The 24658-nt window shown below is 34.5% G+C and overlaps 6 protein-coding genes, 2 non-coding genes and 1 pseudogene across 10 annotated transcripts; 6 read left to right on the plus strand and 3 right to left on the minus strand.

Moving 5' to 3' along the window:
- Window positions 1-316: 316 nt before the first annotated feature.
- Window positions 317-3377, plus strand: klp-10 (annotated as a pseudogene). Its single transcript is given in 9 exon segments — window positions 317-567; window positions 614-1687; window positions 1735-2099; window positions 2146-2333; window positions 2383-2424; window positions 2427-2712; window positions 2762-2920; window positions 2922-3182; window positions 3228-3377. Coding segments are annotated over 9 exon segments (2776 nt in total).
- A 1565-nt stretch (window positions 3378-4942) lies between these two features.
- Window positions 4943-6475, minus strand: C33H5.16 (Protein-tyrosine phosphatase). Its single transcript, NM_068892.4, has 7 exons — window positions 6397-6475; window positions 6252-6346; window positions 5836-6144; window positions 5635-5784; window positions 5417-5592; window positions 5215-5371; window positions 4943-5169 (listed from the first exon to the last, which is right to left on the minus strand). The coding sequence occupies exons 1-7, from the start codon at window positions 6404-6406 to the stop codon at window positions 5041-5043; spliced, it is 1026 nt and encodes a 341-aa protein (NP_501293.3). The 5' UTR covers window positions 6407-6475; the 3' UTR covers window positions 4943-5040.
- Window positions 6476-8164: 1689 nt separating this feature from the next.
- Window positions 8165-11121, plus strand: gtnt-13 (Glycosyltransferase family 92 protein C33H5.2). The gene is made up of 9 exons (NM_068893.3): window positions 8165-8374; window positions 9009-9149; window positions 9194-9299; window positions 9384-9496; window positions 9830-9908; window positions 9953-10084; window positions 10128-10343; window positions 10401-10538; window positions 10660-11121. Exons 1-9 carry the CDS (start codon window positions 8190-8192, stop codon window positions 11071-11073), a joined length of 1524 nt encoding a protein of 507 aa, NP_501294.1. The 5' UTR covers window positions 8165-8189; the 3' UTR covers window positions 11074-11121.
- On the plus strand, window positions 10393-10413 carry 21ur-12162. Its single transcript, NR_056241.1, has one exon.
- A 915-nt stretch (window positions 11122-12036) lies between the features above and the next one.
- C33H5.1 (Methyltransferase FkbM domain-containing protein) lies at window positions 12037-13806 on the plus strand (the record flags this gene model as incomplete). The annotated part of the gene is made up of 5 exons (NM_068894.4): window positions 12037-12120; window positions 12284-12462; window positions 12750-12941; window positions 13236-13377; window positions 13430-13806. Exons 1-5 carry the CDS (start codon window positions 12081-12083, stop codon window positions 13804-13806), a joined length of 930 nt encoding a protein of 309 aa, NP_501295.3. The 5' UTR covers window positions 12037-12080.
- Window positions 13807-14270: 464 nt separating this feature from the next.
- zgpa-1 (Zinc finger CCCH-type with G patch domain-containing protein) lies at window positions 14271-15934 on the minus strand (the record flags this gene model as incomplete). The annotated part of the gene is made up of 4 exons (NM_068895.5): window positions 14271-14658; window positions 14771-14913; window positions 14972-15601; window positions 15709-15934. The coding sequence occupies 4 exons, from the start codon at window positions 15932-15934 to the stop codon at window positions 14359-14361; spliced, it is 1299 nt and encodes a 432-aa protein (NP_501296.1). The 3' UTR covers window positions 14271-14358.
- Window positions 15935-16037: 103 nt separating this feature from the next.
- On the minus strand, window positions 16038-18858 carry cdgs-1 (Phosphatidate cytidylyltransferase; the record flags this gene model as incomplete). 2 transcript variants are annotated; one of them, NM_068897.6, is made up of 8 exons in its annotated part: window positions 16040-16526; window positions 16587-16862; window positions 17070-17309; window positions 17356-17475; window positions 17520-17696; window positions 18253-18436; window positions 18596-18625; window positions 18704-18858. In NM_068897.6, the coding sequence occupies 8 exons, from the start codon at window positions 18856-18858 to the stop codon at window positions 16311-16313; spliced, it is 1398 nt and encodes a 465-aa protein (NP_501298.1). In that variant the 3' UTR covers window positions 16040-16310. The 2 variants fall into 2 exon arrangements, with proteins under 2 accessions (NP_501297.1, NP_501298.1); NM_068896.7 differs by lacking the exon at window positions 18596-18625 and having other exon boundaries at window positions 16038-16526.
- Window positions 18859-21375: 2517 nt separating this feature from the next.
- ric-3 (Resistance to inhibitors of cholinesterase protein 3) lies at window positions 21376-24320 on the plus strand. The gene is made up of 3 exons (NM_068898.7): window positions 21376-21502; window positions 22356-22912; window positions 23407-24320. The coding sequence occupies exons 1-3, from the start codon at window positions 21388-21390 to the stop codon at window positions 23869-23871; spliced, it is 1137 nt and encodes a 378-aa protein (NP_501299.1). The 5' UTR covers window positions 21376-21387; the 3' UTR covers window positions 23872-24320.
- Window positions 21743-21763, plus strand: 21ur-15670. Its single transcript, NR_056242.1, has one exon.
- Window positions 24321-24658: the final 338 nt, after the last annotated feature.

Here is a 24658-nt window from a genome sequence, read left to right on the forward strand (position 1 = left end):
AAACATATTTCGGTCTCGTAGCGAACGCGCGGAATCCGCCGCGGAGGCGCGAAATTTTGATTTTTTTTCTAGGTTTTGTCCTAAAAATATGAAAATTTTCATTTCTCTTGAATTTTTCTCAATTTTATGGTGATCCTTTTATTTTCCAGCTATAGATTTTTTTAAATTTTAAATTAGCGATGCCCGAAGTTCTTTAAATTTTTAAAATCTAGTCAATAGTACTATTTTCTTCTTCGTGTTATTGATGATTTATTTTCCTTCTTTAATTATTCGCCCGTTTACTACTATTTAAGCTTTCAAATCTCTCATTTTCAGAATGTCGCAGTACATCAAGTGCTACGGCAGGGTACGCCCGTCGGCACGGCTTGGAGCATCTTCCGAATCTCTCGTTGTGGGAGGACGCGTTGTTACGATTGATACTGATAATGGATCCAAAAGATATGAGCTTCATCATATCTTTGATAGCTCTTCATCACAAGAGGACGTCTTTGGAACAGTCGCGAAGAAGATTGTCGAGGATTGTGTGGAAGGCTATAATGGGACCGTGTTCGCCTACGGACAGACAGGGTAAGTGCTTCCAGTTTAGTTTGAGAAATGAAAGTTCGATTTTCAGATCTGGAAAAACCCATACAATGCTTGGTCCCTGCGATTCATGGACTGACCCAGAACTTATGGGGCTCATTCCTCGATCAGTGGAACACGTTTTCCAGCATCTGGACACGAAGGCTAAAAAGTGTCAAAAGTTGACGTTCTCCGTTTCTGTTGAGTTTGTTGAACTCTACAACGAAGTCATCTACGACCTTCTCAATGCGAAGAACAAAGTTCAACTCAGAGATTCGGGAAAAGACATTCAGCTTGTTGGAGCGTTGCCGAAAAACGTTGATAACCCGCTCGACTTGATGCATTTGGTCCAAAAAGGTTGGCAGGAAAGAAGCACTGGCTCGACTGCAATGAATGCCGAATCACACGCGCTGCTGATCATCAGGATCAAAACGCAGGAGCGAACAGGAGAGCTAGTCAAGGAAAGGTCATCTATCCTGAACCTTGTTGACTTGGCGGGATCGGAGCGTCAGACGCATACAAAATCAAGCGGAGATCGACTGAAAGAAGCGACAAATATCAACTCATCTCTGACAGTGCTCGGCCGTTGCATCCGTCTTCTCGCCGATCCTTCGAAAGCTAAAGGACACGTTCCATACCGCGATTCTCATCTCACTCATATTCTGAAGAACTCGCTTGGTGGCAATTCGAAGACGGCTGTTATCGTTAATATGCACCCGGATCGTGATTTTGCACAGGAAAGCAACTCCACCTTGATGTTCGCTCAGTCGTGCACGATGATCATGAACATTGCCACCCGAAATGAAGTTATGACCGGCGACCAGGAGAGCAGCTACAAAAAAGCTATCCAACAACTGCGCCAAGAGAAACGCGGGAAAAGGTTCGGACGGAATTCGCATCACAGTTGGACGAAGCCGAAGTTGAACAACTTCGACTGAAGACAGAAAACAACTCATTGAGATTAGAAAACGTCGATCTTCGTGCAAAGTATGACTTTGCTCTTCTGAAGTACACGATCGGATCAGAAAACGAACAGATTGTGAACGAGTTCAAGAAGATCATCAGTGAATTCAGTACCGCAAATAGCAGTTCTACATTCGAATGCATAGCTCTGAAGAATCAAACGGTATGTTAATTATTCTCATCATTTTGTGTAAATATGACAATTTTCAGCTCCAATTGGAGATCGATGCCAGCGAGAAGCGATATCAAGAGCTGCAAAAGGAGACAAGTGCTCTGCGAAATCGCTATCAGGAAAATCTGGATGCGACAATCCTGATGCAAACACCGTCGGCAAAGGAGAGGAGGAGCAGTTCGAGACCCAAACGCCGGGAGACCCAATACAGACCTTCACCTGCACGAATGGCTTTGTTCGCTGAAGTCGAAACCTCGGAGGATGCCGTGCTCGACTTGCAATGTCAAAACGAGAAGCTCTGCTGTGAACTGAGCTCATTGAAAGACAAGCACGAAGAGGCAACGTCGAAGTCAACCGAGACGGAACGATTGCTCCAGGGAGAAATTGTCGCATTGCAAAAAGAGTAAGAATTATTTGATTTATATATCTTATGTTTTCCCTATTTTTAGAGTTTCCATTGTATCCGAGAGTCTGAGGAAGTCCGAAGCAGTGGCCGAGGGATACAAGGAGAAAGTGGCAGCAAACAACTTAACACTAGATAAGTTGCTTCTCCATATTGATGCTTCGAGAAAACGCATTGCTGAACTCGAGTTGAGCAGCAAGGAAAGTGAAAATCGATCCAGCGAAGAATTGGAGGGTAAAATTTAATTTTTAATATTACTCAGTTTTTTCGGTTCTTGTTTCAGATCAACGGCTGTATTACGTCTCCATGATTGAAGATCTCGAAAAAATCTGTCGAGTATGCTGCTCTTCGTGAGGAGTTGAATCAACAGACGATGTCTTCAAATTCACTCCAAGTTCAAGTCGACGAGCTCCAACTCTCAAATGCCACAATCAAGAAGCTTAACGCTGATCTAAGCACCAAAGCCGGCCTCATTCGATCTCTCGAGGATTCCATCGAGAAAAAGTCTCAGATGATCACTCGGCTGGAAGAGCAGGCCGTCCTTGATAGCTCCGAGTTGAGCTCTACTAAGCGTCAACTGGAGCATTCAAGGCTGGAAGCGATTCAGTGGAGGGTTCGTCAATAAGTGAAATATTAGAGTTGTGTATTTATATAATTTACAGAAAATTTCCGATGAGACCACTTCTGCCATGCAAACACAGCTCAAAGATCATCAAACGGATATTGATCAATGCAGGCACAAGAAGAAATCGGAGATTCAATCAATGCAACTCTCGCTGGACAATGCGAACGCTAGAGTGAAGGAATCCGAAGCCATGATGAAAAAAACTTCAGGATGACGAGAAACAGAAGTTAAACATGAAAATATCTGAAATTGAAAACACCTTCAAAGAGAAACTTTCCGTTAGCTTGAAAAAACAAGAAGACACCATTCGAAGGCAGAGCCTGGCTGAGAATCAAGGAAAGCTAGAAGTAATGGAAAATATGAATCGCGTGCTTTCTGAGGCAATTGAATCTCTTCAATCGCAGCATTCCAAGGATACAGAGATCATTAAGGCAGGGCTGCGTACAAAAGGAGATCGGGTAAATCAATGATGGTATAAATAGAAGCTAATTCGATGTTTTCAGGTGACTTACGTGGATAATCTTCGCGTCGAGAAGAAAGCTCTCGAAGAAACCGTTTCTCAACTTCGCTCTGAGAATGATAAACTGAAGAAGATCATCAGAGGAGAATCGACCAATAAGCCAGTGCTTCGCAGTCGGACCACAAAACCATAGGACAAATCGTCCTAATTAATTTCTGTAAATATTAGCCCCCCCCTGCTTTCTTTCATATCGAAACCTCACTTTATTTTTACCATTGTCAAAGATTATTTTTTCTCCCCCATATTATTTCAAGTTCTAGTCCCCCCTATTATCATTTTGACACTTACATTTTTAGTTAACTTGGAGTAAATTTTAAACTGCTATATTAAAAAACAACTCAACAGTGCTCATCCGACAACAGTGCTTCAATTCTTAATATGGACTTAAATACGGCTCACTTGTATTGGTTCAACTAGATTTTTAACAGAAAAATATAATCTTCACGGAATATTATCAACGAATATGTACAGTTGTAAAAAGGATTATTCAGATGTGCCCGTCGCTGAATACTTGTTTAAAAAAATGTATAGTGAGCTCCATGTTTCCGTTGGTTCCTGGTTTCAAACAAAATAGTTTTGTAACAATAACATATGAATAGTGGTATTTATTGTTTATATATTTAGTTTAACAGTGGAGAAAACGTTGAAAACTACTCATGGTGCAAAAATGACCGAATAGCAGGATTTCAAAATTTTTTTTACTGTCAAAAGTGACAATTACTCAGTTTTTGCCATTCGTAATTTTGGAAGTCGACCAAAAAAAATTGTTTTTTTCCTACATTTTTTTTCTGTAATTTTGTTTTAATTATTAATATTAAAACATTGTAGGGGTCGAAACATGCGACAATTACTTTCGATTTTCTCAAAAGCTCATATTTTCCAAAACTTTGACCGGAAATTATGAAAAATCTAAACAAAATTAGTGTTTTATTATGGTATTCGGTCAGTTTGGATCATTATAAGTGTATTCAGACAAAACATTGTTAAAGACCACTCAAATGGTACTATAACGACGATGTCAAAGTAAAACATTTCAAAATTAAACAAAAAATTATAGCATCAATTTCTTAGTTTTTACTTCTCTTTTAGAAAACTATATTTAGCACTGTCGCATAAATGAAAATTCACAAAAAAACCAATGCCAACATGACCAAATATCAAAATTAAAAACCGAAAAATGTTCTACATTTTTCAGAACTTTAAGCCAAAAATGTGGTAAATTGGCAAACAATCTGGACTCTTGGAAAATTTTTGAGAATTGCTGCAGGTTTGAAAATATGTTAAAATAATCATTTACTATATTGTGACGTTACACCTACTAAGCCAATCTGTTTTGTTGAAGGGATATTGACTTGGAGTTAGTAGGTGGATATGGTCGGGGTACTGTAGTGGTACTGTAGGCTGGTTCAGAAATAGTCAGATTATAAAAGAAAACCACGATTTGTTCGACTTTCAAAACTATTATTTTTAAATTTACATTTTTTTTCTTGGTTAATGTAAATTTCTTGATCTTTTGGAAATTAACCTGAGTTCCCACGGAGAAAAATTATCTGTCCTTGATATCCTTGATATGAGTTTTTATTTTCATTAGAGATTGGGCCCAAAGAGGTTGAGTGAAGTAGATCCCGTGTGTGTCTTGACTCGACTTCTTTGAATTCCTTCTATTCACAGATTCAAATGAAAATTCAACTAAAAAAAAGGAAATACAAATACTTTTATTCGAGACCAAGAAATTTGAAAATTGTTTAAAGAACTATTTTAAAAACTTCTCAATTGATTGATATGACCAGGCGAACTTAATGAACACATTTTTCATATTTATGCGTGAAATCAGCATGGGCTTTCTTGACTTCCTCGTCGAAGAGCTTCTTTTCCAGGAAAAAATTCATCATGACTTGGTGAACGAAGAGGTACTGGTGGTCCGTCTGAAGAAAATTTGATTTTTTTTTATAATAGAGCAATAAACAAACTTGAATTGAGTTGTTGCGTTGCTCACGAATCTTCTGCAAGATCTTGTCGGTTTCTTCAATTTGGTTTCCATTCAGAAGCTGCTCGCACATGTACTCAATCATCACGACTGATCCAGTACGACCGATGCCGGCGGAGCAGTGCACAGCAATTGGACCTCTAGAAGAAATATATTGGTTTTTTAAAATAGATTTTCCAACTCAATTTAAAGGTCGTGCTTTGATCAATAGCTCGATGATAGACAAATCAGCAGGTGGGACACCACGATCCGGCCAATCGATCCAGTGATAGTGGGTTGTCTTTAGAACTTGACCTCCAGGACCCTCGATAATGAGCACTGTCTCCTTCACCACTGCTTTCGTGGGCTTGACAAACTTCACCTGAAAATATCTGATGATTATTGTTTGACAATATCAATTTACCGTTCCAGATGCCTCGTACTTCACTGTAATCTTCTGATCTTTCTCGTGAAATACCAATTCAGGCTTCTCCTTGGTAGCATAGTACTCGCTGCACTTCTTGGCTCCCTTCTCCATCAAATTGCATAGCATGAAGATTGCTTCAACACGTTCCTGAATTATTAATATTCTCTAGAGTTTCATAAACAACTACCAAAATCAAACCTGCAGGCACATGTACCAAAAATCGGCACATGTATTGTCGAGAGGCGCTTGAGCACAGATGAAGCGCTTCGCATTGGCAGGTGTCGAAACAAAGTTTGCGTGGATATAGTCGTGTGGCCATGGTGGATGGGCCAACTTGACACGATTGTTGTCGAGACATCCCACGTCTTTGTACCGGTTTTTGTGGTGATCCTGGGCCTTTTTGAAGGATTGCATCTTATCAAAGTCGTTGAATCGCTTCATGGCGTTGAATTCGTTTCGAAGGCCAATAGGTCCTTTTTCGAGAGTCGTCTGCACAAATTGAACAATCTGAAAAAACATTTTGATGTTAAAAAAGATTGGTTTAAAGGAAAATAGAGTAAATTGTACATCACAAGTTTATTATAATACCTAAATATGATTTTCTTTCCCCATACCTGTTTCTTTTGCATTTTCTGCCTTTCGTCATTTGTACCTTTTTGGCTCTTCTCCGCCTTTTCTTTACTTTTCAAATTCGGTAATCTACGTCTCTCTGAAACGTGATAATATTAATTTAAGAGTACACAAACAATTGAAACTCACTTTGTGACATTTTTGAAGATTTGATAATTTAAAAAGCTTCGAAAGTTGTCGAAGTAATTGATAAAAATTGCATAATGATTGGAATTTGAATTGATATTCATTACGGAGGTAGGAAAATTCACGCATTCAAATAAAAAGTGGAGAGGTCAAAGGCTGTTTCCACGCTTTGAAAACATTTTCTTACGTTGATGATTTGTGAAATAAACTCGAATTTCCAGGTTAATATGTTTATTTTGTTATAACACCCGATTTATTCAAAGAAAATGTTTAATACAGTGCTCCACATAATGATACGGCCACCCCCAAATTTTGGTACAACTCAAAACTGGGTTGAGATAGCAAAACATAGTTTCTTGTGAAAATGTTCGCTGTACTGGCTAACTTTCAGATAAGTATTGGAAATATACCTGAACCGTTCGTAAAAAAGATAAACCATTTTTTCATGAAAAACCATATTAAAAAATCCACAAAATGATACGGCCACCCTTGGTTTTTGTTTTCTTTTTTCGTTTTCTTTGCAATTTTTTTGCTAAACGTTAAGTTTCATGTTCGTTTGTGTTTTTACAGCTATGGGTCGTGGAATAACTTCAACTGACTACGAAAAAGGACAAATTGTGCCAAATTATCTCAAGGCTTCTCGAATCGTCAGATTTTTCGTGATTTGAAACTTTCGAGAGATATGATCACTCGATATGCTTCCAATCCTGCCGCTTATTGCACAAAAAAGTCTTCTGGTCGCACACCTTTTCTTTCTGTCAGACCCAAGCGAAAAATCGTTCGTCGAGCATCCAATTGAACTTTTTGACTTGCTCGAAAAGTAGGAGCGAGATGAACCTGCCAGTGTCTGTTGAGGCCGTACGACATGTTCTTTTGAAGTCTCAGTTTAACAAAAGACGAAAATTAAGAAAGGCTCCATTCATTACCAAAAAACCGCCAAAACCGTATTCAGTTTGCTAAAATGAGTCAGGGAACTAACTGAAGACAAGTGAGGATTACGGTATAATCATTCAAGCCCAGTTTTTGGTTTCAGTTCATCTTTTCTTTTCTCAAAGCGTGCCTAATCACGGTAGTAATCTGGTTCATCACAGTTAAACTTTTTCTCGTCACTGAATGAGAGTATGGATGGAAAACGTTGACTAAGAAATGATGTGCCAAAAGTTTTTCATTCTTTGATCCATACCAGATACTATATATATGCTATTGTTTCAATTTCGCTGCTCAGAATCTTGGTTGTCTTTAGTTTTGACAAAAAGTTGTCAACTGAAATTGTTTTTTTATTCTCCTTAAAATCAACCAAGATATAATCTCATAGAGGGAACAATGGTGGTGCAGCACTAATAGAGACAATACAGTATTTAGTCTATGTAAGAATTTGGAAGAGTTGGACCAAACTGTCGACTTCTAATGGGAATAGAATAAGCAAACTTTTTGGGCAAATTGAGCAAAAGTTATAGTTCTCTGTTTCAGATTTCAAATCATCGTTTTCACGTCGGTGCAGGCATTTAACTAAATGCTTGAGAGTTTTGAACTAGTGACATCCAGAACTCAAACTTCTGTAATAAACGTTTCTAACTTTACATTCTAATAATGCTTCTCAGATAATTCCACAGAAAACACACCCCAAAATATTTTATACATCGGACGAAACGCTCTCTACAAAATGTTCTTTGAGGAATCCCAGATTAAAGATGTAATCTCCAAAACAGGTGCCTTTGTGTTATCTCATTTTCATCCAGATTTCCCTTTCCGAAGTACATCGGTCTCGGTCAGTGTACATTTATTTCCACCTGAAAATGTGTCGAAGAAATGTTATTTTAGTTTTTTGCGCATCCTTCGCCTTATTCTTTACTTTTATTATTTTTGGTAGATATCCGGGCGGTCGATTTGCCGTTCTTTATGAAAATGCAACTGGACCATCTGAGACACGGCCATTGAAAGCATTTATATCTTCGTCTTATTTTTATCCAACTTCCAAAAGGTAAATAATTCCAAAAATAACTACTAGTCACAATTCGTCAAAATTAAAAAAAAAACAACTGAAATAAATAAATATCATCCCACCAATTTCTTAAATTTCTTAAAAACAAAATTTTATTTCTAAGCTTCTGAAAAAACCACAAGGTATTAAAAACCCTAGGGATTTGTTTAAATACACTCGTGAAATTTAACACGATCAAAAATAAAATAAAAACAATTTAAAGTTTTTAGACAAAAATTTGGTGAATTGCCCAACTTTCCAACAAAAAAATGTTATTTAAAATTTCGAGCAGCATTGCCGCAGGTTTCACTCCCTATAGTGTTCTAATAGTCAACGCATAGTCAGAATATGGCAAGCTGCCATTGGCAACCATAGAGACAGCATTTTTTTGGCCGACCAAAAAATTAAGGTTATACCATTTTTTGACTGTAAATAAGTAAGTTTCAAAATATTTTTTAAAGTTTTACCACAGTATTTTGGCATTTTATTATAGGAATGCCTTTTAACATTTACAAATACGTAGAAAAGTTCAAATAACATGAAGGCGCTTCCATAACGCCTCGACAGGGTGAAATTTCTAGTTGTTTTTTAATTTATTTAAAAATCTAAACTAAAATCACCAATTTAATTTCAGTTTGGGTGACAATGCACTGGCTCTCGTGATGAGTGTAAATCTTGTACAAACACCAAGTTTTCTCACTCCATACTTCCAAGAAATTGTAATTTCTGCAGAGAATGCAACGTCCAGTGCTGTAGTGAGTACGCCATTCTTTAGGTAAATGTTTTGAATTTTTTCTTAAAGTTTTCAAATAATTTCAGAATAATTCCCCATGAGCAATGTCAAATTATGACCATCTTTGCCACGGCTCAATTATTGCCAAATGTGAAACGAATTCAAATGGTCTCACATGATGGTTTGACCGATGTAAGTATTTTATGATTATTTTAAAAAAATTAAGAATACAGTGAAATTAGATGTAGTAATTTCATAAATGCAATATAATTTCAGATTCCGTTCTCACCTCCTTCTGCAATAAAACGAGATGTAGTTATGTGTATTGCTCCATTATTTGTCAGTGAACAATGGCAAAACTTTTTATTTGCAGTTCATATTTATAAAAAGTAAGTTGATTACTAAAATCTTGCTTGAAACTATTTTTTAATTTACTGAAAATTGTTTCCGATTTCTTAGAACGTACGGAAATGTTTTGTCGCCTGCTTCTAGTTTTATCAATAATTCTTTAAAGTAGTTTCTGTGTTAGGTAGGCATTTATATTAATTCATATTAATTTTCTAAGAATTAACATGCGAATGAAATAAGCATGTCTGTTTGGTTGTAGGCACGTGTGTAGGCATAGGCAGACCGCCTAGGTAACCAAATTAAAAATAAACAAGCAACTGAACCAGTACTACAATTTTGCCAGTTTCAAAATTAAAAAATATATGTATCTTCAGATATGGTGGCTTCATGAATTTGTACCTAATCAGCACAATTAATACATTTTTTGCTGTTATGAAAGAATATGAAAAAGAGGTAAGCTAATAATTTTTTAATTCCATCAATTTTTCTTATTTTAGGGTTACATGAAAGTTCAACCATGGCCAAAAGTGAATTTCCCAGGAGTTCCAATGGATATTGCAGATACACACGGACAAATTGAATTTAGAAGTCAAACAGCAGCACAAACTGATTGTTTATTACAATACAAGGTTTTATCTAAAACTCTTTTGTTTTAATTATCAACTTGTTCAGGAATCTGCACAATACCTTGCTTTCTTGGATTTGGACGATGTTCTGATTCCGAGAATAGCTCCGACATATATTGAAGAATTTCAAAGAATTATTAAGGGAAAGAAACCTTTAGCTTATTTTCTGTATCACAAGGAAAATTACGAAGCTTTTGTGACACCAAATAGCTCTCAATTTTCATTGAAAAATATGTTCGGCAGTTTGAAATGCAGAAACTTTGTAAGTTTCATAATCTCTTTTATAAAAATATTATTTGGATCAGTGTTAATGTTTCAGAGAGAAACAGGAAAAAGTGTAATTGATCCACAAAACGCCAATTACACGTGGCTTCATTATCCACCGGTTCTAGTGAATGGATTGGAAAAATATGAGGTTGAGGAGAATGTGATTACCCATTTGAAGACAATTAATTGGGTGAGTTTTTAAATCAATGTTTTTCTTTTTTTGTAGTTTTATTAATATGAGTCATGAAACTGTAAGAGTAGTAGAAGCACATAGACAACACTTTTCATCAAATCAGAGATATTTTTTTCAGGTTGAAGACGAAGTAAAAACCGGAAATGGCACAATTATTGAGCCAATGTACTATGACAATTCATCTGCCACAATAATTTCTAGCAAAGATATCAAAGATATTGAAGATGATCTACAAAGAATGAGAAATAAACCAGAAATAAAGAAACTATTCGCAGAACTTCCAAAAATTCGATACTATTCGGATCTCGTTCTCAAATGCTACAACGAAAAGTTCTATGACTATTTTTATTCAGGAAGATATGAAAAAATCACTTGTCCTGGACCACAGTATTGCGATTTCAAGCAGCATCCGGATATCACGTGTATGCGTGTAAATGCAACACATATTGAACGAGAAACGTTGTCTCCAGTCACTTATTATTATGCAAAAGATCCTTATTTTACTGATAAAATGGGTTGTTATGCACATTAGAATATGTTTTGATATACATTTGTTTTAGAAATAAAGATTTTATTGAAATGCATATTTTTTCAAAAGTCAAAAAAACTTGGGAGATAATTTGGAGATAACATTTTAAGATATATAACCAAATACCAGAACATCTAATGAATAGGCAACAAATGAAATAATTCTATACAGTAATCTCTAACTCCACATTGTTTGTAATACAGTGGACTTGGGACGTCATTTTTTCCTAAACGCTACGATATTATGGAACCAAAGAAAATTTGTAAAACTTCGTGTCTCAGAAACAGTAGGGAACGTCATGTTGGATTCCAGTCTTTTGGTAGGATTTCCATAAACAAAATTGGTTTTAAGTTATACGAAAATTCTGTACTTTTCTGGTAGTATTGATACGGTATCCACGACCAGGGAACAAAGGTGATCATGCCAGGCTGAAACTGGAAAATTTCTTATACAGTACACAAGTTGCACTATAATTTGGTAATATTTTAATATGCACAGTTGCAAAATGAGAATACTAGATATCACACAGAAAACATGTTGAAGCTTTTGAAAAGTTATCTGTTCAATCACTTGCCAGATTTGTTACTGAGAAAATATTTTTAAAAATTTGGCATTTTTTGGTCTAACTCGGTATTTCACTGAATGTTGCTAACTGATACCTGATTCATTAGCAGAAAATTGAAATCTCTGTCCCAATCTATTAATGTTATAAACAAGAATGTGTACGCAAAAAGAGAATTTCGTAGATCTCATAAATCGAGTCTTCTCCACCTAACAAAGAACAATGAGTCCATCATCTACCGTATTTTTGTGTTCTTACCTGATGAGATCAAATCTATTCATCTCATCCTCTACAAAACAGAAAAAAACCGATAAAATCTGTGAAGGAAAAGCACGGAGAGAACAACTTCTCCGTAGTTAGCGATGGGGTACGTATAAAAAGAAACAGATTCGATCGAAAATCGCCCGAAATCACCTGAAATTCGTTTTTTCCGCTGAATTTGAAAGAGATGAGGATAACTTCAACATTCTACAATTCTTTTAGAGATGGTATGATTTATTTTATAACATTCTAGTGGAGAACCCCTTGAAATTTAGTCCTGATAAAAGGTGTTGACACAACTTTTAACACTGAAAACAATAAATCTTAAAGAAGTTTTTTAAAAATTCGGTGAACTTCTATGTATTTCTGTTTATTTCTTTACAATTTCAGCAATGCCACTCAATCGAAATTTGACAAAAAATATAGTGCTTGTCATGATTTTAATAAGTTCTCTTCTACTTATAATCAATTTTCTGAGTGATAGATATGAAGAAAGAAGACCACTTTTTGATGCATTTTATGAGTGTGCATACCCAAAATATGCTGCACACAGAGGAGACTATGATCAGGTGAGTTTCCAGGAATATTCCTAGGAATTACAATAGAGTAGATGTTGTTTTGAAGCTAATCCAATTAAACCGGCTACAGTATCATGTTGTTTTGATTTCCAGCAATACAATCTTTCTGAATATCGTATTTCTTAAATTAGTCTTGCTCCTTGTTACTCTATTATGACAACTTATATTTTAACTGTATATACAGTTGTCAACGTTGAGTATTGTGGTTCAAGATCAATAGAGGATATGTAGTAATCTTTCTACATAGAAAGTTGTATTCCAAAGTTGCTATTTTTCAGTTTTGGGCAAGTTTTGTGAACTCAACACTAGCTTGTGAAGATCTGCCAGCATACAGACGTCTTGATATTCGCCCAGTTTCAAATAAGGATGAGATAAAATACGTGGCACTTCCAAATAAGAAGGATCATACTTTGACAATGGTCACGTTTGGTGTTGGGCACGATGTTACTGCTGAAATTGAAATGAAACAGGTAGAGATAATATTAATTTAAAAATTAAGAATTATGAAAATTTATATATCTGCTAGTTTGCATGTATTTAAAAAAATCAACAATAGATAGAACAATAAAATATTTGGCAATTGATAATATTTTGATATGCCATGGTTACGTTATGGAGTACAAGTCTAATAGAAGTAGTATGGCACTTGAAATATTAAATGATAATGATAGGACTTAAACTGAACGTTGTTAGTTGATTATTTCTATAATACATCCAGACTATGTTATATTGTTTTGGTGGTAGAATAATTATAAAATTTGAAGGTTTGGCGGAACACCAATTTCTATGGAGTTGATCCAAGTTCTGATGTGAACAAAGCTTTGTATGAAGGCAATCTTGGAGGAAAGTTTTTCGAATATGCAATCAGTGGACATTCTGGGAAACAAAAATCGTATATTTTGACAAGTAACCACAAAGCTTCAAAAAGACTCATTTGAAAAATAATTGAAACTTTCAGAAGAATACCGAAACGAAACAATAATGCACATCAGAGCCGATACATTTTTTGGAGACATTCTTCGAAAACCCATAGTTGATCTTTTATGGATGGATACTGAAGGTTATGAGTTTCCAGTTCTAGAAATGATTCACAAAGAGGGACCATTGGATGACCAAGGAATCAAGTTATGCCAAATAAATGTAGAAATTCATAAAGATATAGAAAATGGGATAACTGGAGAACGAAAGATGTTCCATGACTTTGTTTGGAGGTTAATGGAAGATAAAAGATATATTATGATAAGACCGTTCAATGTTTTCTGGTATCATGATTTTATTCGAATTGTTCTTATTAATGTTGCTGATAAGGAATGTACTGATTTGTATGTAAGATGAAATAAAAAAATAATAGTAATTCATTGTTTCTTTCATACATATTACCTTGTTTTAGGATTTTTATACGTGTCTGAAATGTTTACATCAGGGTGTGCGGCAAAATTGCCGAGTTTGCCGTTTGCCGAATTTGCCGAGCACGGCAAATTTCGAAATTTGCCGCACACGTCAAAAATTTGACAGTACAATTTTGACTAAAATATTGATTTTTTAGCCAAAAATTTAGTAAAATGACACAAAATTGAGCTATTTTGATGCTTAAACAGACATACTACGCGGAACTTATTCAGAAACCAGATGTGTGTTAAGAATTCAGTAGTTTTGGTGCTCCAAAAAACATAAAAAATATCAAATTTTTCCGAGTTTGTTAAGCACGGCAAATTTGCCGAATTTGCCGAATTTGCCGAGCCCGGCAAATTTTGAGATTTGCCGCACACTCCTGGTTTACATTGAACGATTTCAATTTAAAATAAATTATTTATTATTATTTTTAAACTTTCGAAAATTACAAAAAAAAACTTCAGTTGTATATTACAGTACATATTAAACAAACATTTAAAATTCATTTTTTCTTTTGGAATTCCTCGAGCTTACTTCGCTTTGAATTCTATTCAACTTTCGATTGATACTCTCTATCTTTGCATCGACTTCCCGTAGAGATTCACTCATTTTGGAAACTGTATTCTTATCACCACGATTCCGTTGAATTCCACTTTTTAATTTGTTCTGTTTTTCTTTCAATTGCTTTAGTTCTAATTCAAGATCCAGATTTTTTGCGCCAAGCGTTTTTGATGAATATCCAGCCATTTCCTGAGTCTCTTTACGTACATCAGCAAACGTTCTTTCGTTTTTCTTCTGAAAAAAACCATTTTAGTAGGCAAGATTTATAATTTTTTTGTTAAAAACTCTATGAGCTAAATTTTTAAATCAAATAATATGTCTCTTATTACGAAAAAAAAAACGATACCTCCAATTTTCTGTTGATGAAAGCAAAAATATCCATTTCGGACTCATCAGTAGTCTTCAGCTTCTTGATGTTTTTGTTTTTTTGAACTTCTTTTCTATCAATAAATTTTCGTTTTCGTGTCATCACTTCATCAAGAGAAGCATCTGAATTTGAAATGTTTTAAAGAAAATGTCTATTCTAGAAATTTAAAAATGAGCCTACTTTTCTTACAAATTCTTGCTTGAATTGCGTGTACAATTCCATCACTTCGTTTCCCAAGTCCTTCTCCAACTTTATAACCCATTTTCATCATTAACTTCATACCAACACCTCCTCCATTCCATTTCCCCAAATCTCCAACAGTAACATTTCCAAGTGTTTCTTGTTTTAATTCTTTCCATGATTCTGAGCTTTGTTCTTGTTTAGTCGGCTCTTCAACTTCCCCTATTGGTACCAAATCTTTCCGTTTCGATGAAATCTCAATTCCACTTTTCAAAACCTTAACGGCAACATTCTGTGTATCGATTGCACTAATTCTACCCAACTCCCAAATATCAGACATTCCTTTCACAAGTACTAATCCTTCTTCCACAATAAATGAATAGTCCGGCACTTGGTAATCTTGAATTCTTTCAAGCTCCACAGAATATCCATGACTAAATCGGCAGTTTTCATTGAATTTACATGAAGATGAGAGAAAATGTGTGCATGGTTTCATTGCAGAACATGTTGGATGAGAAAACAGTACACGAACACGCTTTGACGATTCAATTTCCATTATGATGGCTGTATGAAGTGAAAGAGATCGATCCGAATCATATGGAACCATGCACCGAGAGCCGAGAAGAGAATCTGAAATCAATTATTTTTCCGAGTTTAAATTAATTTAAAACCCTGTTTTTTATAAAAGGTAATTCTTGAGAATAAGATTAGTTTTAGAAAAAAAACCAAATTTTTACCTGTCGATGTATCGTCAATTTCAGCTGAATCTTCATCTTGTTCATCTATTTCATCATCATCTGGAGATTTTTGAGTTTTTTCTTCATCTTCTTCCATCAAAGAAACGAGTTCCTCTAAATCCATTTTAGTTTGTTCATATTCCACCCTAGTTTCTTCATTAGTCTCTTGAACAATCATTTCATCTATTCTTTTTATTTGATCTTTCAAATTTTCCAGCTCAGACATCTATTCATGAAGATTATGATTAGGTTTGCATAAGCTATATTACAAAAAATCTAAATAACGTAAACTCAGTGAATACAACTGTAACTTCGAGAAAAATGTTTCAAAAAATAGGATAGTTTATTAGGTACACACAGCTAAAATAGCCTAAAAAGATGGTGGAATCTACAAAATTTGGGTTTATATAAGGCTCACAACCATATTTTTGTTTGTCAATGGGAAGAAGTTGGTGGAAATTTGAACAAAAAAATGAAACAGGACTGGTTAAAGCGTAGGAACAGGACAGAGAATGGTAGTGAATGGGAAAAAGGAATGACTAGACAAAGAGAAATTCCATTTTTGAGATGCATATGGAATGAAATGATGCAGTTACAGATCTCTAGATTAATCCAGTTTTCGATAGTTCTGATTGAAGAAGATTAAAGATGTTAAGTTGATCTTGTGGTTCGAGTGTCATGATTTGTTTAAGAAGTTTTGAAGCATCAGGAACACGAATGAAACTATGAATATAAACCATTACAAATGTTCCCATTAAAAGTTGGCAATCGAATCGATCCATCAGTCCTCCATGTCCGGGAATGACATCTCCAAAGTCCTGAAAAGACTTTGATTAAAATTTTAATGTTAAAATCCAAAAAATGAAATAAAAACTCACTTTAATCTTGAAAGCTCTTTTGAATCCACTAGCAAAGAAACCACCGAATGGTCCCAGAATCGAAGCGAACAAACTCAATGCAATACTGTGAAAAACGAATGGACACAGTTGGATAATTGGCTCTTTTCGTAAAATTTTATAGACAAATGAGAATGGACGTGGAACTGGATAATCTTGAAGTTGGAATGCCAATGGAATTGTGCAATTTGAGCTATCAGTCTGATAGTGTTGTACTGGACACACGAAGAATGGACGATTGTAAAGAGCCAGGGAGAGCTGAAAATAAATAAAAAAATTCTTATAATATATTGAAGCTTTGTGTGCTTTTGTTGATGTATTTGGGTTATTAAAAAAAATATTTTTATCGAAAAACTGATGAATATTCAGCAACCTCGGTGGTTTGAAGTTACAGTAATTAAAAAAAAATTTCGGCTGGCAATACAATTTTTTGTTGATATAATTTTAGAAATAAAAAAAACCTACGAGAATTCCGAAAACAACCGTTGAAAAAGCTCCTCCAATAAAACCTTCCCATGTCTTTTTTGGTGATAGCTTTATAAGTGGCGTTTTTCCCCAAAAGAATCCAAACATGTATGACATAATATCACAACAAATTATCATTGCAACTGGAGCAAGGAACCAGATAAGTCCTTGGAAGATATTTTGAATGATGAAAAACGATTGGCTCACAATCAGGAGAAGTGTTAGGTGAGTCCATGCAAACTGGAAATTAATTGATTTAAAAACATTTTCAGATTAAAATTCTTACCAATGAAAATTGTCTCATGTAGTATCCTTTACGAAGTGACAACACGAATGAAACAAATCCAATGCAATAAAGAGCAAATGAAACAAGTCGATGATAAGCAACCAGGAAATGCAAGAAATTCTGAAACATCAAGATAGTTATGAAAGTAAAAGTCTAAAACCTACATCTTTCTTAAGAACAATTCCCCAATAATCAATTAAACTTTCACCGAAGAAGAAATAATTGCTTGTGAGCAAGAAATACCACGAAAGAGCACGGAACCATGGAAAATCGTAAAGACGATACACAGCTAATCCAATTGAGATTATTTCTTGGAAACATTTGAATTGGATCAGGAATACCTAAAACTTTTATTATTTGTTATCAGTTTCAATATTTAAGATTTCTGTACATTTATGTATGTTCCTGTGATGCTTGTATTCTGATTACATTGTTGAATGTCGTTTTGAAAAAAAGTGTCACTATGATTTTTTCAAGTAGGGAAAATTTTTTTCGAAAAATAACAAAATGTTCGATTTTTTCGGCCACTTTTCCGGGTAAATGCGAAAAATGTATTTTCCGCGAAAAACAAGAAAAGAATAACGAAAAAAAACCAAAAACCCCCAACCCTAATCAAGGCTGTCCTCTTTCGGTTTTTTTGTGTGTGCTTTTCTTTGGTTTTTCAGACCAAGAAATACATTTTTTTGTTGGTTTTTTTTTAGCGTTTTGGAAAAATTAAAATTTTGTTTTTTGATCAAAAATGTTTTTTGGTGACAACCCTGATGATGTATACACTGTAATGTGGCGCTATATTTTTTTTCAAAGAACAATTTGCAATTTTCGTAAAATTGTAGTACTTTCTACCAAAATAACAGTTCCAGTTTTTGCAAAAAGTTTAAAAAAGTTAAATTTACATACCAGAAACATGAGCCAAGTGGCACCACGAGTAACAATAAACGTGAAAGTTGAAATCATGATGATGGAAAAAAGTCCACGAACGACCCAATTTCTCCATCTTGGTGGTAATGCCTCGAGCATTGAATCAGCGAATACTCCAAGACTACCCTTATCCTGTGGTATTGCCTGTGTTAGCCTCTCCAATCTATAATTGAAAATTTAAAAACTCGTTGAATTTCCATTATTCTTCAATCAATTCCATTTCTTTTCACTTTTCAAACCACAAACGATGATATTTAAAAGATTGAGTACTTTTCGAACTACACATTATACAAAACCAAAACACAACAAATTCATGACTCACTTTTCTTCTTTATTTTTTGAACCAGCATCACTAAAATGAAACGTCAGTTTAGTTGAAAAGTTACATAACCCAAAATTATATTTTTGTGTACTTTAAACTGTAACTAACCTGTCTTCATCTTGCAAAATGCCTTCCATATCACTTTCATCACTTGTCGGTCGAGCATCATCTCGAGCCGGTGCTCTCAGTCGTTCAGTTACAGGTGATTCCGGTGCTCGACGTTGTCGAACATCGGCATTTTCAGCCGGCGGTTGATCGGACATCTGAAAAATTTTTTAATTACATTTAAAAAAAATATATTGTGGAAACCAGAGCTTTTCAGAAACGGTTGAGATCGCAGATAAATCAAAGATACAAATATACAGAAAATGTTTTCTAAAAAAAATAGGACAAATATGTCCAAAATGAAATACAAAATATAGAGAAAAAGAGGCGGAGAAGACCCCGTGCAAGTAACACGAGGGGTAAACAAGACGAATGGAATTTTTAGAGACGCAAGAGATACGTGGTAATAGAGATTGAAGTTGGAGAAGAGACATAGACATGTTGACGCTGGCGACAACAGCCTGATTTGATCGTGCGCACAGCGAGAAAACTCTCAAAATTTTATTACTTACGAAAGTGAATAAATGACAAATCGCAATTTTTTTCGGACCTCATCAATTTCAACAAAAAGCAAAAATTTGTAATCTTGAAAAAACCATATATAATTTTAACACAAAAAACTCGTGAATATCAATTTAAAAAAGTATTCCGAAAAAAGTTTGGCTTAAGCTTGAGGTCAAGAATTTCTAAAAAAAAACAATTATGCTGCTCATGTGGCTAAATAATTAAGAATATAACTTTTTAAAAGATATTCATCAAAAGAAAGACTATTTGAACACAAGTGTTGTAATTTTCAATAATGGATTCATTGAAAATTGTTAAACTAATAACTACGAGTTTTCGAGTGTGTTGATCAATAAAACTGAAAAAATACCCAATTTAAGTGTTTTTGCGTCTGAATATGCTGCAATAAATACAGAAAAATCATGAACAAAACTTGGAAATTCGTGAAAATCAAAAAAGTTTTGCAAAAAAATTAATTGTTTTGTTGTCCGAGTGGAGTACACCACCGTGTGGCCTAGGAAACTCTTGCGCGGAAGTTCAAATTTTAATTAGCTGCACATGCATTATTCGGGAAGTTTTAAGCCTCATAACTTACGTTTGGAATATTTTTATAACGTTTTTGCATCTATATTGCATTTTGAATGCATACATTTTAATTTTTTTAAATGGTATTTCCCCAAAACCATCACTCCACTATGTGCAAGAAAAAGTTGAAAACTACTTTTGCTGTTTCAAAATCAATGCTCTATCGATAAGTCTCGTGCCAACAAAACGATCGAAAAGCACATAAAAAAAGAGAAATGTTTGTGAATGACCTCGATGCCTAGATGAGTCTAACATATGTTTTTTTTTTGAAAATGTGTGGGAGGCAACGGAAACGAAAACAGCTGTTGATAATCTTCTACACTCTGAAACAAAGCTTTTGCAAAAATCTCAATTCGTTCAAGTCGGCGATAAAAAGTGATTTATTTAGTGATGTCAGTATATACTGCGCATATATTTACACATGTGAGAAAGGAAAGAGAGATTGTAAGAGAAGCCAAACGAAAAAATATTGATGCTTCGAGCTAGCGCGGAAAAACGGAGTTGGTTGCCATGAAAAAATTGTAGAAGGACACGCGAAAAGTAGCGCGATTCCTTGAGAGCAAAAAGAAGACTAATGAAAAAATTGATTGAAAAAGGGAAAAAGAAAGGATGCTTGACTGCTCACCGACAATTACGACGAATAGATTGTGACTGCTTCGTGGGAAAAAAAAAGAATTGGAGAAGTTGGAGAAATGCAAATAAAAACATTTTTCAGGGGATACTTATCGAAGTATTGTATTCCTCTGAAAGAAATTAATAAATCAAAGTATCAACTAAAAAACCATAGATCATAGCATTTACTTCTAGAACTTATAGAATTTATTTTAAATATAGGATCCACTGGGTGAAATGGTGCAGACAAACCGGACGCACCGTTTTCCAAATTTCTCTGAACAGAAATATTCCAAATTTAATTTGGCGCTGGCAACATGCTCTGCCTATGTACATTGGTAATAAAATTACAAAAAAAGATGAAATTTCAAAATATTTGGTTTACGACATGAACATGAATGTATGCGTTTGTGAAGATTTTTTTGAACAGATCTATTGGGTTATTTGCCATATATTCCATTTGCAATATGAATATTGAAATTAATGTTATGGTAAAATTTATTGGAGAAACTATAACATACAATTTATATAATCATACTACAAATAGGAAGAACAGAAGTAACAAGCACCTGTTTTGACTTGACACTGACCCACTAACGACCATGAAATCTTGTCAACGGCGTCCATCTTTTTCCTCTCTGATTTCTCATCGTCTCTCTTCCCATGTCTAATATCTCACCTACATCTGTTCCAGAATCGATGCGGAGCTGCTCTGAGCTCTTTTCTTCTTTTCCTGACTGCGTCTCGTATAGCTTCAGCTCCCTCTCGTTTCTCTAATTCATCTAAGTCTTACACACTATTTCTACTCCATTTCTCTGTCAATAGTTCGTATCCCCGCATTTTCCCTTGTCTAATGTCTACTGGAGAACCCCCTCTTGCCTGCTTTTCACTTTACGCAACCTCTTTTCATTTTCAACCATTTGAGTACTCTTTTGGCTTTTACTTAAAATACACCGGATATTAGTTTTTTACAGAGATTTGGCAAAATGCCAAAAACTGAACGGCGTCGTGATAGAGATCGAGACAGAGATCGAGAAAGGAGAAACAGACGAAAAAGGGATGATAGTTACGATGATTACGATGAAGAAGGTGGAATATCAGGTTAGACAACTATACAAATAGAGATTCAAGAAGAAAAAGTGAACCCGTTCAGTCTTACGTTTACTCCAAAATTTGATAATTTAAACTAGAAAAGTTTTTATAGTAAAAGTTGTGGGAATTCATGTTCTCAGAAAGTTTTATATTTGACTAGAGACTACCATGAGAAATTAAAGAAAATAAATTGTATTTTTTTTAATGTTTCATTCTGCGCTTTTTGGGAGTCAAATATATAATTTTCAAAGTAAAACTGATATGAAAAAAATTATAAAAGTTATAAAAAATTTAAACTTTATGATAAATTTTCGATAGCCTATTTTGAATCCTTGCTAGCCATTATTTACCTACAAAGTTAGTATTTCATGTAGAACATTTCAAGAAATTGTAGATCATTTCAAACAAAATTTTTTGGGGTACCAAAGCTTTTTTTTGGCAAACTCCGAGTGTGGCTTTTTTTGAAATCTTGAAAGTATTGCTAGTATTGGCAGTTTTTTAGTATAAATGCATGCATGAAAGTATAAAATGGTCAAATATCATAATCCAAAAGCTGGTGTAAACTGGCAAATTTTCAAAAATGCGCACTTATAACAGTAACTTCGAGCTTTTTTGCCAAGAATTGAATGGACTCATGGAATGTTTTAGAATACAAAGAAGTTAAACGTAGATATACTAAATATCTCGTATCTCGTATACTAAATATTTTTTTCTGCCAAAATTATGATAGGTGACAACTGACGTTCCCCACTTTTTGACATGCAATTTAAAAAAAATTTGACAGACAATTGGACATTTTAGAACAACATGAAATTAAGACTTTTAGCATTCAGAATGCAGTCAAAACATTTTAATTTTTCAGGATGGAAGCTTGGTTTAGTATTTGGAGTAATCGTTGTTTGCTTTGCAATGCTTTATCCAACACTTTTCCATCCAATGCTAATGGGATTCTTGGGTCGTTCACCACCATCAAGTCCATCAATAAACCAACAACGTCCACCAATTCATCCAGCAATGGGTGGGGGAAGTGGACAACGTCATCCAGGTGGTGGTGCAGATGTACATCCAGCAATGAGAATGGCTCAAGCACAAGCTGAAAGTCAATCTGGTGGATCAAAGGGAATGTTCACATGGATGTTACCTGTATATACAATCGGAGTTGTTTTATTTCTTTTGTATACGCTGTTTAAATCAAAAGGAAAGAAATCAAAGCGAAAGAAGAGAAATTATTTTGATTCTGAAGACGATGATGATGAATCTGAAAGTGAGACTAAATATGGCGGAAAATTTGGTAAAAAGAAGCTTGAAGGACTTCAGAAAAGGCTTCGAGAGACTGAAAGTGCAATGTCTAAGATTTTAGAACAACTTGAATCAGTACAAGCTGGCGCTAATCCTGTCGACTTAGATGCTGCCGATAAGGTAAATGTTTGCACAATTTCTCGTTAGTTATAAAATATTTAGAGTAAAAATACAAAAGTTTAAAGTTCTCAAATAACTTGAATCTCATATTTCAAATTCAGAAATATTAAGTTTGAGACGAAAAAGTTTTTGGTTCAATTTGATGAAAAATTGTGTAGATGTTTCTGTAAACTGTTTCTAATTTTTGCAATATACCACAGAATATTTAGAAACTAAAAAGATGGTGGAATTTCAATGAAAAACTGAAATTTGGGAGGTGCCTACGGGGAGCTTAAATTTCGCAACGATTCTTCTGCTGAGTCATCTACTTGCGAATTTCGTAACTTTTTACAAAATTTAGAAAAGAAAACAACTGTTTATCCTTTTTTGAAATATTTAAGTAGTTTAGAGTTTTTATTTAAATTCTCACATGTGACAGTAACTTCTAAAAATATATCATGACAAGACACTACAAAAATTTAAAAAAAACTCTTTCCACAAATTGTATATTTTAGAGGTCGGAACAACTTGAAGAAGATCCATCAGTTAAAGAAGCAGTTGGATTAACTGAAACCAATGAACAATACATAAAAGATCTTGAGGTTGCACTGAAAGAGTTTCAGTCCTTGTCAAAAGAATATGATAAAGCGAAAATGAAGAAACTGAAAAGAAAAGATTCTTCGAGTGACGAAGATGAAGAAGACGAAGAAGAGAATAGCTCTGAATTGTCAGAAATCGAAGAGGAAGAAGAGGAAGTTAAACCAGTGAAAAAGTCAAAATCATCCTCCCAATCAGTTGGAAAAAGGAAGAATCGACCAAAAAGCACATCAGAAGAAGAAGATGAAGGAGAAGAAGAATCACGAAAAGTTGCAGAAGATGCTGAAGAAGAAGGAATTGACATTGATTCTGAGATCCGAGAGCACGCGGAAAAGGAGAAAAAAGATAAAAATGTGCGAAGGCGGAGACCTAAAAAGACTTGAATTCTTCTAGATTTCTTTCACAATTTGATTGTAAAAATGAGTAAATTTGACATTTTTGTTATAATTTGAGATTCCATTAAAACCAGTAAAATAAAAAGAAAAACCCTCAAACCCTCAAATAATTGCCGCCACCTCTTTCATTTAATTTCAAAAACCACGAGCCAACAAATTATAATAATTTGATATATTTCCACAAAATCTCGCCTTCATTGCGTGTATTTTATAATCATGGATACGGTATCCATATAGTTATAGTACACACACCTTCTCTTCCTCAACTTTCATTTCATTTTTTATTTAAACTCCGATATTTTAACAACAGTGTGTCAATTCAATTCAATTCATTTCACAAATTGCCTTCTCTTTCTCTTTTTGATTATTCTATGTATGTGCCCAACCCTTATTTGCCTCATTTGCTTTTTGAAATGCAATAAACGATTCATGAATTTAGAGGAAAAAATTCAATTCAATTTGGTATAATATACATAATTAAAAAGGTAAGAGAAGAGGCTTTACTCCTATGGGGAAAAAATTACCAAATATCATAGTAAAACTCTACAAAGTTTTCATTTTGTTCCAAACAGTGGCAATTACTGAGTTTTTGCCATTTTTTGAGGAAACTATAGAAATGTCGCACCCCTACAATGTTTTTTAAAACATAAGCAGACCATGACAGTCGAAAAAAAAAAATTTTTTTTGATCGTCGACTTCCAGAAATGAGCACTTTTTGAAAAAAAAAGATTTCAAAACATTTTTGTAAAATTGATATTTGGTTATTTTGGAACCA

This window comes from Caenorhabditis elegans, chromosome IV (genome assembly GCF_000002985.6).
Source record: "Caenorhabditis elegans chromosome IV".
In the NCBI taxonomy this organism is placed as follows: domain Eukaryota; kingdom Metazoa; phylum Nematoda; class Chromadorea; order Rhabditida; family Rhabditidae; genus Caenorhabditis; species Caenorhabditis elegans.